Raw genomic sequence first — 19,071 nt, forward strand, 5'->3', positions numbered from 1 at the left:
TCCCTCGCCCACTCCCCGTGCTGCCCACCGACGATTCCTGCTCCCCGGGCATTCGCTGGCCTGTCAGCCCTGGACTGGCCCAGCTGCGGCACGCTGAGCGATACGTTGGCACGAACATCGTCTTCGCAGAGCCCTTGTAAATACCCTCCAGGGAGAAGGCCACTGGAATCCGGGGGTAGAGTGACTTAGGGATGGGAGCGCGTGGCCGCGATGCCACGTTTGAGAGTTCTGCTCTCCTCGGAAGGCTTTGCGTCAGTAGAGGACAGAGGCTCATCGTGCCCACGTCCTGAACAAATTGGGTGACATGTGCCTCGGGGACCACAGACGCCAGCCGTCTGAAGGGAAAGCAGGAGGAGCGAACTTACCTGAGTAGAAGTCTCAGGCCACACTGGTTTCTCCTCTCAGTCGTGGCGGCCTCGGTCACCGCTAAGGAGGGAGTCTTTGAAGCACCTGTTACCGCTCTGTGTGTGGTGTGGATAGAAGAGAGCGGGTCAGAAGGGGAGCAAAGAAGGCAATGATGACATTTGATGCTAATGATCTGGCTCGTGGGGAGTGTGGGTGCCTCATTGCTCCCGATCCATCTAACACTGACGACAAAGCTCATTAGTCCTTGTGCCGGAGGCTGGACGCAGAGAATGGGACAATGGCGCTCATGTCAATCACATTAGCTTCTCTGTAGTGACTCCGAAGCAAATATTGTGCCAAGAGACCGGGGCCTCAAAAAAGGAAGTGGATCTTAGTTAACCGTGTCTGCCTATACCACTATCCCCAAGGTGGGAAAGGGGGAGGGTCTTAGTGTGTGAGAAATGGATAAGCTGAAGGAGAATTGTTGGGCAGCTAAAATTTAAAAATAAAAAAAAAAAAACTACTTAAATACATCCTAAAATAAAAGGACATTTGTATAAAAGGAAAACAAAGAGCCAAGTTAACGTTTGCTTCTGTTACCAACGGCGCTTATTTATTTATTATGTTTATGTAAACGAAAAAAAGGAATTACAATAAAAAGAAGATTCCACTTGTAAGACGGATAAGCATCCTCCGCCCTGTCTTTCCTACCATATGTAGCTGTGAAGTTTGCAAAGAAGACTGAGGACTCTAACAAGAAACGGGATCAGGCAGATTGGGGAAGGAGACTAGAATTTGAGGTACCACCAAATTGGTTGAGTTTCCTTTTTTTTTTTTTTTGTCTTCCCTGGTATCACATGGCATAGACCCGAAGGTGGCCCAAAACCCAGTAGAGCACACTGGTGTGGACAGGACGATCTTCAAAGGAAGTCCTCGCTTTCTGGCCTGATGAGGAGAAAAGTGGACTCCTGCATTCAGATGAGTGAGGGAAGTCACTGTTTTGTTTCTTCTTATTTCTTTCTCTCCTGTCCAACTTCTCATCATCCTTCAGGGAGAGAGCAGCCGTCGGGTTTGGGCAGTCATCTCAAACTGTAAAGACGGAGAAGTCGTCTCCAATGAGGAGAAGCATGGTCCCACGAGTACGGAGGTGAATTCCCATTACTTTTTCTCCCTCCAGTTGTACTCCTGTAATTCGGCACCAGACTGATTGAGAGAATAGCTAGAAGTAGATGGTTGAGCAGGGAAACTAAAGCCCCAGGCTTCTGGAAGAAGGGTCCCAAGGAACTTGGAAGTGTTGAACAGATCACCTAGAGGAGGGAGCTCAAGAGAGATAGCACATAAAATCCTGTATGAACTCGTGGGTTCACTTCCGAGCTGTGCAAGTGTGGATCCGGACCCTAAGCAGCATTCTGAACACTTTGATATCTGACATACGGCCTGGATGATTCCACTGAATGGAACACACAGTGGACAGATGCAGAGAGCATTGCAAAAGCTTTGAGAACACGGACGTTCAAATCACAGCTAACAGAGGTGCTTTGGAAATTACAGCCTGAACTTACCATGTTGATCACCTCCCTTAAAAGGAAAATCAGCTTTTTCCTAAGGATTTAAAGACTCAGAGTCTCATAACATAATAACCAACATTACTCAGAATTATTCAGTGTGTATGAAGAACTAGGATAATCTCCATTTGTATGGTAAGGGACAGTCGGCAGTTGCCAGCGCTAAAGTGTCACGTGTTGCAATTAGTAGACAGAGACTTTAAATCATCTATTATAATTAATGGTTCAAAAAGTATGGATAAACACTCTTGAAAAGAATAGAAAGGGGTGGCTCTGTTGGCTGAGCATCCAACTCTTGATTTCAGCTCAGGTCATCATATCACAGTCATTGGATCAAGCCCTGCATAGGCTTGCTTAAGATTCTCTCTCTCCCTCTCTCTCTGGCCCTTCCCTACTCACGTGTGTGTGTGTGCGCGCTCTCTCTCTCTCTCTTAAAAAAAAAGAATAGAGTGTAAAGAGATAGAGGATATAATGTATAATCAAATATTTTAGAATTGAAATGTATAATAACCAAAGTTAAAAATTTATGGATGAGCTCAATCCAGAAAGGAGATAATTGAAAAGTCAGTGGATTTAAAGACAGATCAATGGAAGTCTCAACAACAGGGAATAAAAGATTGAAAGAAAAAATAAACAGTCTCAGGTTATATAGGGCAGTACTAAAAATGTCTGACATTTTTGTCATCAGAGGTCTGGTGTGATTTGAAAAAAAATATTTGAAGAAATAATGGTCGAAAACTTCCTAAATTTGGTAAGGCATAAACTTTCATATTCAAGAAGACCAGCAAATCCTACTAAATAGGATAAACTCAAAAAAATCCATTCCTGGATACATCATAAGCTGCTGAAGATTAAAGAGGAAAAAAATCTTGAAAGCAACTAAAGAAAAAATGATACATAACATATTATAAAATAACAAGTTGAATGACTGCAGATTCTTCATTAGAAGCCACCAAGGCCAGAATGATACTTATTTTTAAAATACCCAGTGAACATATCCTTCAGATATGAAGATGGAATAATGACATTTTCAGATGAAAGAAAACAAAAAAATTCACTGCCAGAGACCTGCTCTAAAAGAAATGCTGATGGACAGAAAATGCCAGAGGAAATTTTGGAACATCAGGAATGAAAGAAAAACAATGATGATAAATATCTGGTTAAATATAATTAACTATTTTTCTCTCGAGTTCTGTGAACTATGTGTAATGACAAAACAAATGTAACACTAATGAACTTCTCAGTATGTATAGCTGTAATATATATAACAACTATAACATAAAAGAGGAAGGTCAAGGAACCAATATCATGGTAAGATTTCTCACTTGATGTAGTAAAATATTAATTCTAAAACAGACTGTGAAAAGCTAGGTGTATATACTGAAATGTTTAGAGTAACAACCAAAAACACTATACATAGAAATTAATAAAAACTCAATAGATAAAATAGAATAGTAAAAAATATTCAAATAATCCAAAGAAAATAAGAAAGAAAAACAGGAACAAAATGTGGGTAGAAGCATGAAAAGTGGTATATCTAAATTGCAACATTCAAACAAACTACATTCAATATAAATGGTTTAACAGGGGCGCCTGGGTGGCTCAGTCGGTTAAGCGTCCGACTTCAGCTCAGGTCATGATCTCATTGGTCCGTGAGTTTGAGCCCCGCATCAGGCTCTGTGCCGACAGCTAGAGCCTGGAGCCTGCTTCGGATTCTGTGTCTCCCTCTCTCTCTGACCCTCCCCCCATTCAGGCTCTGTCTCTCTCTGTCTCAAAAATAAATAAACATTAAAAAAAAAATGGTTTAACATACCAAATAAATAACAGATATTGTCAGAATGGACTTTAAAAAAATGACCAAGGGATAGGTTGTCTACAAATAATACAATTTAAATATAATGAGATGAGTAGGTTGAATGTAAGAGGTTAAAAGACTTACTACGTAACCACTACTCGAAAGAAAACTGGACTTGCCATATCAATGTCAGAAAAAACAGACTTCAGAGCAAGGAAAATTACTGGGGATAACGAGGATCGTTACACAAAAAGAATTGCGTAAGTTCACCAAGATGACATAAAAAGTGTATGTACCTCTTCTACCATACACAAAAATCAACTCAAAATGGAATAAAGATTTAAATGTAAGACCCAAAACTGTTAACACTTTTGGAAGAAAACAGGGGAAACTTCATGACATTAGTCTTGGCAGTTATTTTAATGATTATCACTGAATGATTTCAATGACTTCAGTGATTGTCATTGGATATGACACCAGAAGCACAGGCAACAAAAGCAAAATTAGGTAGGTCGGACTACATCAAACTAAAATACTTCTGCACAGCAAGAAAAACCAGTCAAGTAAAAGGGCAACTTCTGGAATGGGAGAAAATATTTATAAACCATATATTCAAGAACAGGTTAATTTCTAAAATACATAAGGAACTCCTATAACTCAGTAACAAAAACAAACAACTAATAACCTGAACTGAAAATGGGCTAAGGACTTGAATAGACATTTCTCCAAAGAAGATATACGAGTGGCCAACAGGTATATGAAAAGATGCTCAACATGATTAATCATCAGAGAGAGAGAGAGAGAGAAGGAAGGAAGGAAGGAGAAAGAAAGAAAGAAAGAAAGAAAGAAAGAAAGAAAGAAAGAAAGAAAGAAAGAAAAGAAAGAAGAAAGAAAGGAAGAAAGAGAAAAAGAAGAAAGAAAAAAGAGAAGAAAGAAAAAGAAGAAAGAAACCAGTGCTGGTGAGGATGTAGAGAAATTGGAAATCTTGTACTCTGTAGGTGGGGATGAAAAATGGTGCAGCCACTATTGAAAACGATGTAAAATTTCCTCAAAAAATTCAAAATAGAACTACCATATGATCCAGAAATCCCACTTCTTATTTATTCAAAAGAACTGAAAGCAGGATCTTGAAGAAGTATGAGCACTCTCATGTTCCTTGCAACACTATTCACTATAGGCAAGAGGTGAAACAACCCAAATGTCCATCGACAGACGAATGGATAAAATGTGGTATATACATATAATAGAATATTATTCAGCCTTAAAAAAGCAAGCTGTCCTGTAATAAGCAACAACGTGGATGAGGCTTGAGGACACTATGCTAAGTCAAATAAGCTAGTCATAGAAGGATGAATACTGCAGGATTCTACTTACTATATCTAAAACAGGCAAATTCATAAGGGCAAAAAAATAGAATGGTGTCTGCCAGGGACTCGGGGGACAGGAGAAAATGGGGAGTTGCTAATCAATGAAATGTATGAAATTTTAGTTTTGCAAGATGAGTAAGTTCTAGAGATCTGATGGACAACATTGTGCCTCTGGATAACAAAACCGCATTGTACACTTAAAAATCTGTGTTAAGAAGATAAATCTCATGGTAAATATTCTCACCAAAAAAAAAAAATTGTCTCCTAAAAAGAGTATATTAACAGTGTATGTACCTAACAACAGAGCTTCAAAGTACATGAGACAAAATAGAACCGAAAAGAGAAATGGGTGATTATAGTTGATTGGGGACGTCAGCATGGCTCTTGCGGTAATTGATAGAATAAGTAAGTATAAGAATAAGTAAGTGGAAACCCAGTAAGAATGTAGAAAAACTGAACAATACCATTAACCAGCTAGTTCCAAATGACATTTATAAAGCATTCCTCCTCAAAATAGCAGAATAGACGTTCCTTTGAAATCCTTAGAGATCATTCACAAAGATAGATGATATCCTGAAACATAAAACATATCTAAAAGCAGTTAAAAGAGTTGAAATAGTTCAAAGTGTGTTATTTTACCGTAATGGAATTTAGCTAGAAATCAACAACAGACAGGTAACTGATAAATCCCCAAATGCTAGGAAATTAAAGAACTGCTTCTAAGTAATCCATGGATCAAAGAGGAAGTCTCAGGAAAAGTAAAAAGTATTTTGAGGTGAGCAAAAATGAAAATACAACATACCACAATTCATATGAAGCAGACAAAGCGGGGCTTAAAGGGAAATATATAGATTAAGTGCTTAGGTTAGAAAAGAAGAAAAGATCTGTAATGAACAATCTAAGCTTTCACCTGAAGGAGCTAGAAAGAGGAGAGCCAAATAAATCCAAAGCAAGCAGAAGGAAAGAAAAACAATAAAGTGTAGATGTCAAGGAATTTCAAAACAAAATTAATAGAGCCAATGAAGTCAGAAACTGGTGTTTCAAAAAAAAAAAAAAGCAATGAAACTGATAAATCTCTAGCCAAATTGACCAGGAAATAAGATGCAAATTGTCAATATTAGGAGTGAAAGAAGCTACATCACTACAGATCTCACAGACATTAAAAAGTAGGTGAATACCACAAACAAGTCTGTGTACATAAATTCAACAATTTAGAGGAAATGGACCAAATTCTAGAAAAAAACATCCTATCAGGACTCACTCAAGAAGTAGATTACCTGAACCGTTCTGTCTCCTTTAAACACATTTTTAAACTCATAGTTAAAATTTCACTGCCCCAAACCCAAAACCCAAATCGCCAGGTCCAGATAGTTTTCTACCAAACACTTATGGAAGAAATGCCACTAATTTCACATGAAAATAGAAGAGGGGGCAGGACTTCCCAACTCACTTTATGAAACCAGCATTATCCTACTGCCAAAACCAGACACATTACAATAAAATTACAGGCCAATGTACCTCATAAACATAGATGCAGAAATCCTCCCCCAGATATTAGCAAATTGAATGTAGTAATATATAGGAAGAATAATAAACCATTTCCAAGTGGGGATTAGACCTGGAATGCAGTGCTGATTCAGCATTTGAAAATCAGTCACTGTAATCCACCATATTAACAAGCCAGCGAAGAAAAGAATCACATCATAATGTCAATTGATTCCGAAAAAGCAATTGTCAAAATTCAACATACATTCGTGATAAAAAGCTCTTCATCTGGGAATAGAAGGCAACTTCCTTAACCTGACACAGAACATCTACAAAACTGTGCTGCTGGCATCTTATTTAATAGAGAAGGACTGAACACTTTCCCCTTAACACTGTGGCTAAGACTAGGATGTCCATTCTCACTGTTCCTATTCAACATCATGCTAGAATTCCTAAAAAAAACATTCCTAAGGAAAAAGAAACTAAAAGGCTTACAAGTTGTAATAAAACCATTCTTATTTGCAGACAACATGCTTGACCATGTAGAAACATCTCAAGAAATCTATGAAAAGGCTCCCAGGCTACATTGTTCATTGGATTGCAAAACTGCATAACCAATCTGGGAAGTAGTCTAGCAGTTTCTTATAAAGGTAAACACACTCTTACCATGTGACCCGCCATCCCATTCCTCCTTCATGCAACAACATGGACATATCAGTTGTTTCCAGGCGTGAGGAGTATATAAGGATCAGGATGAAAAAGTTTTTTTGAGGGGGTGATGGAATTGCTCTGTGTCTGACTCATCGTGATGATTACCCAAATCTACATATGTGTTAAAACCCGTAGATCTTGAACATATTAAGAAACTCCTTGATTTTGGTATGTTAATTAGAAAAAATTGCATCTAAAAAGTTACCAGTTTTCATGGTAAAAGTGAATGGTACCCGATATTCTTGTGATTGCTCATTGATAAACTAGATGAGATCCCTATTGTCCAGTAGAACGTTCTGAGATGATGGAAGTGTTCTATTTATGCTGTGCGCAATGTGGTGAACACCAGCCCCCCTGTTAGCTAATGAGCACTTGAAATCGAGCTAAAATGTCAATTTATTTCATTCAAATTAACTTAAAAAAAAAACCCCACACATGGCTAGTAGCTACTGTATTGGACAGAGCAAAGATAGATGGTTGTATAATCACCGTGATCCCAGACAGCAAAGAAATCCTAATTATTTTTATCCATCCATTAGAGAGGGATAAAAGACAATATGATTGGTTTGTATTTCTTGACTCCAGGATTTTCTGATTTTGTCCCCCTAGTTCCGTAAATTCTTTATTTGTTAACAAAAAGGTAGACTGTGACTTCCGCGAGATGACACACAGAGGATGACACTGAGGTTTGGACTCACGTCAGCCAAAGAAGTTAGTAGATAAGTTCAAGTGTGTGATAATGAATACATACAGGAAGCCCAAGCCCAAATAATATTGTTGTCTTTCTGCCAATAACCAGTGCCTGTGTCAGGTGCTGAAAACACTGTTTGTAACCCCTGTCGTGAGTACTGAAAATCCAGTCCAAATCCTGTTTCCACCCTAGTTAGTTGGAATGGTGTAGACGTTAGAGTCAGTCCAGGGTTTATGCAAGTGTCGGGAAAGCAGCACATTGAAGGGACTGCCGTTCCCCTGAAGTGTGTGTTAGATTAGCGGCTTCCCCCTTCCAACAGGGTTCTGTTGGAACCTGTAAGAAGTAGGAACCCAACCCAGGCCTGCTGAGTTCAGCTCTGTGATGGAAATGTTTGGCCGGTGTTTCTTTACACTCCGTCTGGACTTAGTTTGCAGTAATTTTTCCCCCTCTTATTCATCGTTTTCTTGGGGACGTAGTGTGATACCTCCTTTTCATGTGTGTTTACTTTTCATTCTTTCGTTAATTGGAAGCACCTTGAGGTCAGAGGTTAGTTCTATAGATATGTCTCCTTTTAAAAAATATGGCAGCCTTTGCAACATTTTCTGTCTCTCTCTCTCTCTGTCTCTCTCTCTCTCTTTTTCTCCTGATTCCATCTTAGAAGGAATGCAACCCACAGAAAGAATAACTTGGCCATAATGAAATAAGCCAGTGATCAAGTAATTCACTTTCTCAGCTCTTTGACCTTCTAACTAACTCCAGCTAAAAGAGCTCTCGGGCTCTCTAACGGTATGTCTTTAAAGCTGCAGAGGGACTGATGATAACTTTGAAAACGAATTGGGAAGTACCACTTTCTGGTGTATTTTCAGATGTAGTTGTTGCTTCTCAAATTGGGGGCGTGTTTGCCTCCAGGGACTGAGGCCTACACTGCAGGTTTATACAACCTCAGGACAAACGTGGATGGGCTTCCTGGAGCTGGTTCCCTCGTGGATTTTGGAAAGCAATGTTGAGTGATCTTCAGTGGAAACATTTTTTTTTAAGCTTTTACTATTAAGGCAAAAAGTGATATATTACAGAGTGTATTATATGGCTCGCATGAATTTCAGGGAGACTTCCAAACAGAATCTTTTTCCTGGCAGACTGCGGACTTCTTTGGGCACACCATTCCTGTCGTCTGCAGATGAAGATACAGAGTACCAAAAAAAAAAAAAAAAAAAAGAAGAAGAAAAAAAAAAGAAAGAAAGAAAAAGAAAAAAGAAAAAAAAGAGAGAAGAAAATACTGAGCACCGCTGTCTGAGGTGTAGTCAGGTGAATTTTTGCCCAGTGGTTTGGAAATGAATAGTCCACAAATCCAGATGCTTAGTAATAAAATATATCACCTCATTTCCCCATGTTTTCCCGTAGTTTTCTTGACATTTAATATCAAAACATCAAATTTAAAATCTGTCTTTTACCTATAAACTCACCAGCTCTCCGTTTTTCTCACCTCACTTTTATCTTTTCCTTCCTTGTCTTCTTTGGACATTGATTAGAAGAAGTGAGGGCAGAAAAATAATGCATACCACAACAAAGTATGGAAAATTGGACATCTGCCTACTTAATTTATAGTATGGTACTGAAAATGCATCCAGAAAGGTCTTACAGTTTAATATTCTTTTAATAAGTTTTACAGGGTGTTGCAGAGTTGTGAGGAGATGTCTGCACTGAGAATCAGGACGTCTGTGGGGGCTAGTTGTGGCTTTGTGACTAACTCTCTTTAACCTTGGGGAAGTCATTTCTCCCATTTGGAACCTAGGATTATCCTCAGTCAGATGAGTTTCAGTGCCTTGCCCAGCTCTAAAATGTCATTATTCTGTTTTCCTAATCCCACGAAGGATGATCTAATCCAAAGACTTTGGAGGATTTCAGTAAGTAACATAGAATAACCTTATTTTTGGCTCTGTGGTCTTTTTGGTGCTCTCTAATGCTTGTAGGGATACCAAGTATTTGTTCTTTAAATATTTAGTTTCCTTGCCTATACCTTGCTGCATTGAGTCCAACCATAATTGCAATGGTTTCTTCCACCATAACAATAATGAACTTACCTTGGTCAACCCTGGGCTGTAAAGCCCCTTGAAAACTTTGGAACTTTCTCTTTCTGAAACCACCATTGAATTTTAAATTTGTAGCTTTGATCAGCTTTTGTGCAACTAGGAAAGCCTGGTCTGTTATTGGTGCCCAAGGATTTTTCTTTAGAGGATTTCTCCTCTTCCCTTTATTTCTCAATTTGAACGAATATTCCACCCTGGGCATTACTCCAGGTGTCAGACTGTCACCAGAGTGCAGGCTTTTGGACAGTTTCTCGGCAAGTCGTATTAGGTGTACATGATGCTTCTAGAAATGCATTGCGGATAGTACTCTAATATTTCATGCTGGACATTTTGAACAGTCCCTTTGTGAAACAGAAAAGCATCTCACATCTCTGCGCTTGTCTCTGTCCCTTGTTCAGGCACTCTTTGCATCTTGTTGGGGCTCACACAATAGGCTCTTCCCTTGTGTCAGTAATTCATTATCTTCTCTCTTTGGATGCATCCTATACCCTGTTGCCACAGTAACATAAACCTTCAGCATAAATAGCATCACCCCCTGTGAGAACCTGTAATGCCTTTCTCCTACACTTTCCTGCTCTTCAAAATCTTATCTCAGCTTGACTGCTCTGGTTTTATCTCTACCCATCTCCTTCATGTATCCTGCCATGCTAGCCAAGCAAGGTCGGCCACCAGTCACTCTCTGAGACAGCTTGTACTGTCCAACCCACGTGGTCTGTAAGCACCCGGCTTTGCTGCCTGGAAAGACATCCCCGCCATGTTTCTTCTTCCCGCTTTGCTTACCCAACTTCGGGGCCCACCTCAACTGCTTCCTTCCTGAAGCACTACCCTGTTCCCACCACGCTTCCTTACCACCTGTCCCTTACATCAGAAATTGCCATCTTTCTTTGGTCTCACAATACTCTTCCTCTCTTTGCCTTGAACATCTCAGATGTTGGCACAAAACCAAGAGGATAGTTGCTGTAACTTCTTCACGTTTATTCTGACCTCAGCAACAAGCTGTGTCTTACATGTTGCATTTAATAAACGTCTGTTGACTTGAATGACACTGAATTAGGGTAGGTTTGGTATAATATTGCTGCAGACGAGGATTTTTATCTCCCCTGTTGGTACATTCTTGCAAACCAGAGAGAGTGTTGGCATCACAGACTTCTGGGTGGCGTCGGGGGCCAGAGAAACCCCCCAGGGGAAGCAGCATCTGGCCATACTGTCAACATGTCATCCCTCTAATGGACTGCCATAAGCGTATAAATACTTGTTTTTGGAGGATGAGTTCATGCAAGGGTAGTGCTTCTTGGGAGGAGACTTACTAATTGCTATAACAGATGCCAAGGGGAATTCATTGCAAATATAAGGTGGGTCATTTTCTAATCCTTTAGAGTCTATTCTTAATCTGACCTTGAGCCACCCGTTTTGCTTCCTCTTCGTCTGTGTTGCAGTAGGAACCCCGTGCCCCACCTCATGCTTCCCACCTCCCCCCATCAGCACCTCCACACCTGGGCTCATACTTCCTCTCTCCATTCATTCATTCCTTCATTCATCCGTTCATTCATTCAGCACCTATTTATTTCATGCCTTCCATTGGCTGGGCACTTTTTCAGGAATACATCTGTAAACATAAGGCATGCAAAAACCCCTCCCTCCAAGGAGCTCATGTTCTAACACGTGGTATGCCCTTTCTCTGTCTCCCGCCCGTCCGGATTTTAGGACAAACTTGCCTCGGCCTTCGAGCCATCCCTGACTGCTTCGGCCAGCTACTTTACTCCAGAGTTCTCAGAGGCACCTGTCACCCGTTCCTCCTCTTGGACAGGCACTGTCTTGTATTTTTTGCACTTCTTCTGTGTGGATGTCTTATCTCTTCAAGTGTTTTATAGGCTCCTCGTGGGTAGAAACCATGTCACCTGTTCATAAAACGGTGCGTGTACCACTGTGTATATCCTACATTACGTACACTATTCACACATGCTCAAATCTCCATCCTTACCATAGACTTTGCAGCTCGGTACCCAATAAATATTTTTAACCGATTTAAGATACTTACTGCTGTCCTTTATCAAGTACAGCAGCTCTAAGGCTGTAAGATCCTGCGTGACTGTGTCACTGGGTGGTGCTACGATGTCCTCTTTTGCCAAGGAACCAGTCAAGTGCCAGGCACAACCTCTGCCCACACCTCATCAACTGATCGAATCACCTCTGCGACAGTCTGTGTGATGTTTGTAAATCTTTACCGTAACACCAAAGCTGTTATTAAAAGCAGCAAGAGGCGGTGGGGGGGGGGGGGGGAGGAGGAGGAGGACTGCTCATAATGCTTCTCTTGAGTTTCTCTCCCCATCAGAGACTGGTACCTAAACCATCAGAGTGCCTTTCTCGCCTTTATTTCTGAGTTAACGCTAATGGTTGTCCATCATAAAACTCACCGTGCTATTAGTAGGATGGCAAAATGAGCTTAAAGTGATCAGTCACCCTCCTTTGCATGATCATTTAGGAACCGTCTGCCAAAAGAGGCCAAGGCTGGAAGCAGCCCATCAGGGGGTGCAGAACTGGTCAAGGCAACTGCTAGGAAGGGGACCCCCCCTGAGGCCCCCACTGGCCTCATGTGCTAATGAAGTGAATTGCCATCAGTTTAAATGTAAAAATTCAGGCATGGGTTTTTAAAGAATTTGGTTACCAATGGTTATTTTATTATAATAGTTGAGGGGCCTTATATGTGGTGTTTTTTTTATTGTTTATTTATTTTTGAAACAGAGGGCACAGCGGGGGAGGGGCAGATAGGCAGAGGGGGTGGGGGAGGGAGGCAGAGAATCCGAAGCGGGCTCCACGCTGACAGCAGAGAGGATGCGGGGCTAGAACTCACAAACTGTGAGGTCATGACCTGAGCCGAAGTCGGATGCTCAACCGACTGAGCCACCCAAGCGTGCCAGGGTGATATAACGCACGGGCTCTGGGGCTTGTTCTGCAGGTTCAAATCCTGCTTCTGCCGCTTAGCAACTGTGGGAACTTGAGAAAGAGTGAATCTCTTTTTAAAACGGGGATAATAATGGGAAGCCTGGGTGGCTCAATCGTTTAAGCATCAACTCTCCATCTCTGCTCAGGTCGTGATCTCACAGTTCGTGAGTTCAAGCCCCACATTGGGCTCTGTGCTTATAGCATGGGGCCTACTTGGAATTCTCTCTCCCTCTCTCTGCCCCCACCCCACTCGTGCTCTCTCTCTCTCTCTGTTAAAATAAATAAATAAACTTTAAAAAATGGGGACGATAATAGTACTTACTTTACTGGGTAAAGTGGAAAGCTGGGTCCTTGGAAAGCTTAGGTGAGTTTCTAATACTGGGTCCTTGGAAAGCTTAGGTGAGTTTCTAATATGGTCATTGGAGGCCCATGTATAGGTGGAAACATACATATTCAGATGTTAGAAATTTCGAATACCTTTTGATTTGTAATTTTCCATCCTTTTTCTTTGGGTATTTTTTTTTCTTTATCCGTTTATTCAACCTTTTCTATATCATAGAGGAAATCTGAATTTTTAGCTGTCAGGAGGTGGTCCAGTGACCCAGAGCTTCCTCAGAGGCTCTTACATTGCCAGAGCTAAAGATACTCTATTTAGAGCTTCATTTTTCATACATTTATTCTATAGCTACATCACTGCACTCTTACAGTGCAGTGGTTTACGAGGCATACTTTTTAACCTTGTAGTGATCAGACTGTGCCTGACAGGAACGAGCTGGAGAAGGCGGATTTGGTGGGTTTATAACTAACGACACAACCACACCCAGAGGGAGTCAAGTCAAGGTGAGCCATCCTGGCAGGAGGCCCCGGTGCTGGGCCACAGTCTCAGTCTGTGTCACGGATGAGAGTCTAGGTGGCATACTAAATGAGAGGAAGCAGGGGCGCCTGGGTGGCTCAGTGGGTTAAGTGTCCGACTTCAGCTCAGGTCTTGATCTCACGGCTCGTGAGTTTGAGCCCCACATCGGGCCCTGCACTGACAGCTCAGAGCCTGGAGCCTGCTTCGGATTCTGTGTCTCCCTCTCTCTGCCCCTCCCCCACTTGCACTCTGTCTCTCTCTCTCTCTCAAAAATAAATAAACGTTAAAAAAAATTTTTTTAATGAGAGGAAGTAATACATCAGGAAGGAAAATCAAAACTAAACCATTTCTGATGAAAATGCATAGGGCATCGTGGATGAGGGTTTTTTTCAAGTGTATAAATGAGACCTGATTTAATAGCAGTTAATGTGAAGAAGTCCTCTGGGGGTTGACCATCTGACTCAGCCAAAAGCCTACTGTATCGTCTCAGGCCACGTGAATATAGAGTCCAGAACAAGGGAGGTAACGGTGAGAACACAGCTAGAGTGTATTTGGTTCTTTGTACGTTTTTTGTTAAGTTTATCTATTTATTTTGAGAGAGAGAGCAAAAGAGCATTCAAGCCGGGGCGGCGGGGGGAGAGGCAGAGAGAGAGGGAGAGAGAGAGAATCCCAAGCAGCCACTGTGCTGTCAGTGCAGAGCTTAACACAGGGCTTGAGTTCATGAAACCGTGAGATCGTGATAGGAGCTGAAAACGAGAGCCAGGTGCTTAACCCACTGAGCCACCCAGGCATCCTGGTTCTTTGTACAACATTTCAAGAGGGAAGTTGATATGCCAGAGCAGAAGCAAAGGAGGGAAACCACTTGAGAAGAGGATTTGGAAAGTGTCAGATGGTTGAGGGATCTGAAGAAACTATTTAATAATGTCAAGACCATGTATCAGTCAGTCAATCAATGAGCATGTAGTGTGTGTGGTTATGAAGTGTCCCAAACTGCAGGTGACTAGAGAAGAGGTCATTTGGAATGTAGGGATGGGATTTTTATTTGTAGATACCGAGTGACTGGTCAGGCAGAAGAGGGTTATAAGTTTTTTATTTTCCGAGGACAGGATGGGAATCCCTCCGTGGGGTCATAGGACTCAGTTCCTGGAGGGAGGGCCTTCCCCAGGGGGATATGCCCAGGCTGGGATGAGACCCCGGCTCCTGGGGGGGGGAGGACGTCGCGGGAGACAGGCTACATCACAGAAGTTACAAGAAGAAAGGATTCTGGTAGGATTGTAGCCGAGGGACCGTCCGAACTCAGCAATCTGGCATAGTCTCACTGAGAGATTCGGTGCATGTTTGTTCTCCCAGCTCTGGTTGTGCCCTGTAATTTATATTCAGGGAAGGCTGGTTGTTGTATTTGTGACGATGTGGGGAACATACTGTACATGCATGCCCTGCTACCCAAATCTCTTTGGTTTCTTGTATCGGATGATTTACTGATACCTGGTTCTTGAGTGCAGAGAGTGAGAGGTGCCTGCTTTGGTGTCCTTCCTTTTGGGGCAGTTTGGACGGCATCCTTCCTAGGAGCACAGAATTCACTTCTTCCCTAATTATTCTTTTCCTCGCAGGCTCCATTTCTCTGTGGTTTTAGCGCTGACTGCTGATGTCCCTATCTTCCTTTCCTCCCTCCCCAACTTCCACCCCCTTTCCCTCTCGAGATGTTTATATGTTGTTTCGTGTACTCTAAATAGAGATGAAGCGTTTCCTCTCTGGCTCTGATGAAATAGGGCCCCGTGCTGTGTATGTGTGTCTATAAATACAACCACGTACACGTGCATATGCATGAGTTAGTTGGTGCAGGGCTCACACACAGTGCAGCGAAAAAGACGTTTTCACACAACTATGTAATTGATTTTTTTTTTTTTTTGGCCTTACCGGTCTGAGACACAGAAAATTAAAAAAAAAAAAAAAGAAAAGAAAAAGCAGAGGAAGCCACGATGTAAAAAGCACCACCACCACCAACCACCCTGTGAATCCTAGCGCTCTGTGCAGTTTCAGCTGTGTGGCGAGCCCAGGAGAAGCTCACGCTGGAATGAGTTCCTGACATAGTGACCTCATTCCCAACACCGCCTCTCCAGGGCGGCGGCGGGGGCTGCGGGAGCTGTGGCCGCGGGTGCCACAAGCCCGTGGGCTGTGCCGGCAACGAGGAGACCCAGGCGTGCGAGGGCTTGTGCGGCGCCTGGAATTTATGACAAATAGCTCACTGCAGCTAAACTTTGATCCAGTGTTACAGTCGAGCCGCCTGTTACACACAGGAGGGAGATCCGTCCTGCATCACAATGAAAAGCCAGCCTTAGAGAGAGAGAGGGAGAGGGAGAGGGAGAGGGAGAGGGAGAGGGAGAGGGAGAGGGAATGTGTCAGGTTTATAATTACAGACTGGTGAGTATATGACGCTAGATCAATTTCAGTGTGTGTGTGTGTGTGTGTGTGTGTGTGTGTGTGTTCGTTCTTCAAGCATCCGGAGGTACGTGCCCTTTTTTGCTGTTTTAATGATGCAAAGATCTGAGTTGGCGCTAACGCGTGGGAGGGGACCCGGGTCTCTTGGAAGGAGGATGCACCCCCTCGCAGCCCCAGGCCCGGGGTGCGTTCCCAGCCCAGAGTCTCTGCGCTGCACAGACAAAGGAGCCAGCGCAGACAACCAGAGGAGGCTGTAGCTTTTCTTGGAGCGATGACTCATTTCGGTTCACAAAGGATTCTGGGCAGGGTAGTGAGAAGTCAGGTTGGCTGATCCGTCCCTATGACTTCACTTTGCAGAGAACAAGGCAAAAGAGGAGTGATACTGCAGATTCCCGAGGCACTGCAGTGCGATAACTGGCTCAGTGCGAGTGGCTGTGATGTATGAAATAGGCACGGGACAGACCCCAGCTGTCCCATGCAAACAGGAGGAAAGACTGGTGAAGAGGATCTGTTTGTTGGTTGGTTTTTTCTTCTAAAATCGTTACCAGCAAAGTACATTCACAGAGCCTTTTTAAAGGTGCTTCTTGCCAGCTTTTGAACCGAACTTGAACCAGTGTGTCGAGCCCCGAATTGTACGAAGAGCTGAGAGTTCTGGAAAACTCAGTTTTTAAAAGTAGACCTCGGAAGGTAAAGTACCAGATTCCTGTTATGTTCCACGTGCCCTCAGTAGCCAATCTGAAATGCTCGTATTTAGGATATTATTACTCGAAGGTTTACTCTTTCTTCTTATTCCAGATTCTAGGACGTCCGTTTCTGTCACTGGCTCCTCCTTGTTGTGCCTGGATGCAGTCCCCTAGCATGCACCAGGCTTTAGCGTCAAAGCTACCTGGGGCATGGAGCCAGTCCAGAAAGGGTCAGGTACGTTTTCCCTGCTTTTCTTTCAAGACGTGTTGTGTGCGAAGCCATATGGTAAGATGTCGACACCCGCTTTGAGAAGAGTACACTGTCCCCTGAAAGGCGGTCTTGCCTCAGTCTTAGGCAGCAGACATGCCCCGTGGTAGGCTGATGCCACCTCAGCAGCATGATTCATCCTAAGTCACATCAGAGCTGAAAAGTCAGACGGCTGTAGGATTTGCGAACAGGAGATAATTAAACCGCTTCAGATTTCCATCCGCTGTAGTATCTCTTCTACTCTTCCGGTGGGGGCATTCTACAAATACTGTTTGAAATGTCTTCTTCTCCATTAATATAGTCCCCGAAATTTGGCGTGTTATTTGGCCTGTTAACCTACATGTAGCGCACTGAAATCCAAGAGAGCCTGATTTATACGCTCAGGGACTGTTTCCAACACTAACATCAGATTGAGGTTGCTATTAACCACTAAGGAAGCAAGCGTGTTTCTTCCTCGTCTGCTTTAGGATTCAAATGATTACATAGCTGTTTTCTTACAACATCCATGGGCGTTTCACACAGAAGCTTTTTTTTTTTCTTTAAATAGTGAGATGGCAAAATGTGGTCCTCAGAAGTCCATTACATGCTACGTTTCCAAAGTGAAACTTGGCAAATCCGAAAGCATGGCTTTAACTATCTTGTCGGATTCATAGGTTTAGCACTCTTTTTTATTAAAGATGTTTCGAGAGCGCCAAATCCCTGATGTCATTTGTACTCATAATGAGAACATTTTAAAATGCAAACTCGGGGGGCGCCTGGGTGGCGCAGTCGGTTGAGCGGCCGACTTCAGCCAGGTCACGATCTCGCGGTCCGTGAGTTTGAGCCCCGCGTCGGGCTCTGGGCTGATGGCTCGGAGCCTGGAGCCTGTTTCCGATTCTGTGTCTCCCTCTCTCTCTGCCCCTCCCCCGTTCATGCTCTGTCTCTCTCTGTCCCAAAAATAAATAAAAAACGTTGAAAAAAAAAATAAATAAAATAAAATAAAATAAAATAAAATGCAAACTCGGCATTGGGTAGGCTCCTTGAACCCCTCTTCTTCTCTTTGCTTTCATATCCATCGCCCTCGCTCACTCTTCCACGGAGGGTCAGAAAGCATGCTTCCTTTCTACACGGTTAAAGATGTCTCTTCTTTGTGCACAGTGCTGTGCATCTTCAAAGCAAAGTCGAGCATGTTGAGTCAGTATTAAAAGATGCTTGGGGGGCGCCTGGGTGGCTCAGTCGGTTAAGCGTCCGACTTCAGCTCAGGTCACGACCTCGCGGTCCGTGAGTTCGAGCCCCGCGTCGGGCCCTGGGCTGATGGCTCAGAGCCTGGAGCCTGCCTCCGATTCTGTGTCTCCCTCTCTCTCTGCCCCTCCCCCGTTCATGCTCTGTCTCTCTCTGTCTCAAAAATAAACGTTAAAAAAAAAAGTTAAAAAAAAAAAGATGCTTGGTGACACCGTAGTATATTGAGAATATACAGTAATTATATAAGGTCCCCACACCCATCATTTCGATTCATCCTTAAAGACCCTATTCAAAGTCTCCCTCTTGCGTAAAGCCTTCCCTAATTTCTCCAATAGAAGGTCATTTCTTAATGCTATTATAGAATTCCTACTTCTGTCTGTGGATAGATGAATGTAATTATATATGAGTAAATTCCTATTATTGAGTTAATTTGCTAGCCATTCATGTATTTTCTTGTATCTCTTCTAAGGATGTTGTAAACAGTGATTTAAGTATGTTCTAGCTGCTTGTATTTTCATGCATTTATTTCATGTTTCCCCACCCAAATCATAAGCTCATTGAAGGCAAGGATCGAGATTTATGTCCGTGTCTACAGTTCCCATCTCCTAGTAGTTCCCT

The 19,071-nt window shown here is 42.6% G+C and overlaps 1 protein-coding gene across 7 annotated transcripts in view; it reads left to right on the forward strand.

Annotated features, from left to right (window-relative positions):
* Window positions 1–19,071, forward strand: part of STOX2 (storkhead box 2) — a 229,292-nt gene that overhangs the window by 176,254 nt on the left and 33,967 nt on the right. Inside the window, exons 1-3 of one of the 7 annotated variants that reach the window (XM_058719957.1) lie at window positions 16,249–16,263; window positions 16,639–16,968; window positions 17,077–17,199. The exons of 5 other annotated variants lie outside the window; for them this stretch is intronic. In XM_058719957.1, the coding sequence (XP_058575940.1) occupies window positions 17,175–17,199 (25 nt within the window). In that variant the 5' untranslated portion in view covers window positions 16,249–16,263; window positions 16,639–16,968; window positions 17,077–17,174. Of the gene's footprint in view, window positions 1–16,248; window positions 16,264–16,638; window positions 16,969–17,063; window positions 17,200–19,071 lie in introns of those variants that run through there. One more of the 7 variants, XM_058719958.1, reaches the window with a different exon arrangement.

This window comes from Neofelis nebulosa, chromosome 3 (genome assembly GCF_028018385.1).
Source record: "Neofelis nebulosa isolate mNeoNeb1 chromosome 3, mNeoNeb1.pri, whole genome shotgun sequence".
NCBI lineage: Eukaryota > Metazoa > Chordata > Mammalia > Carnivora > Felidae > Neofelis > Neofelis nebulosa.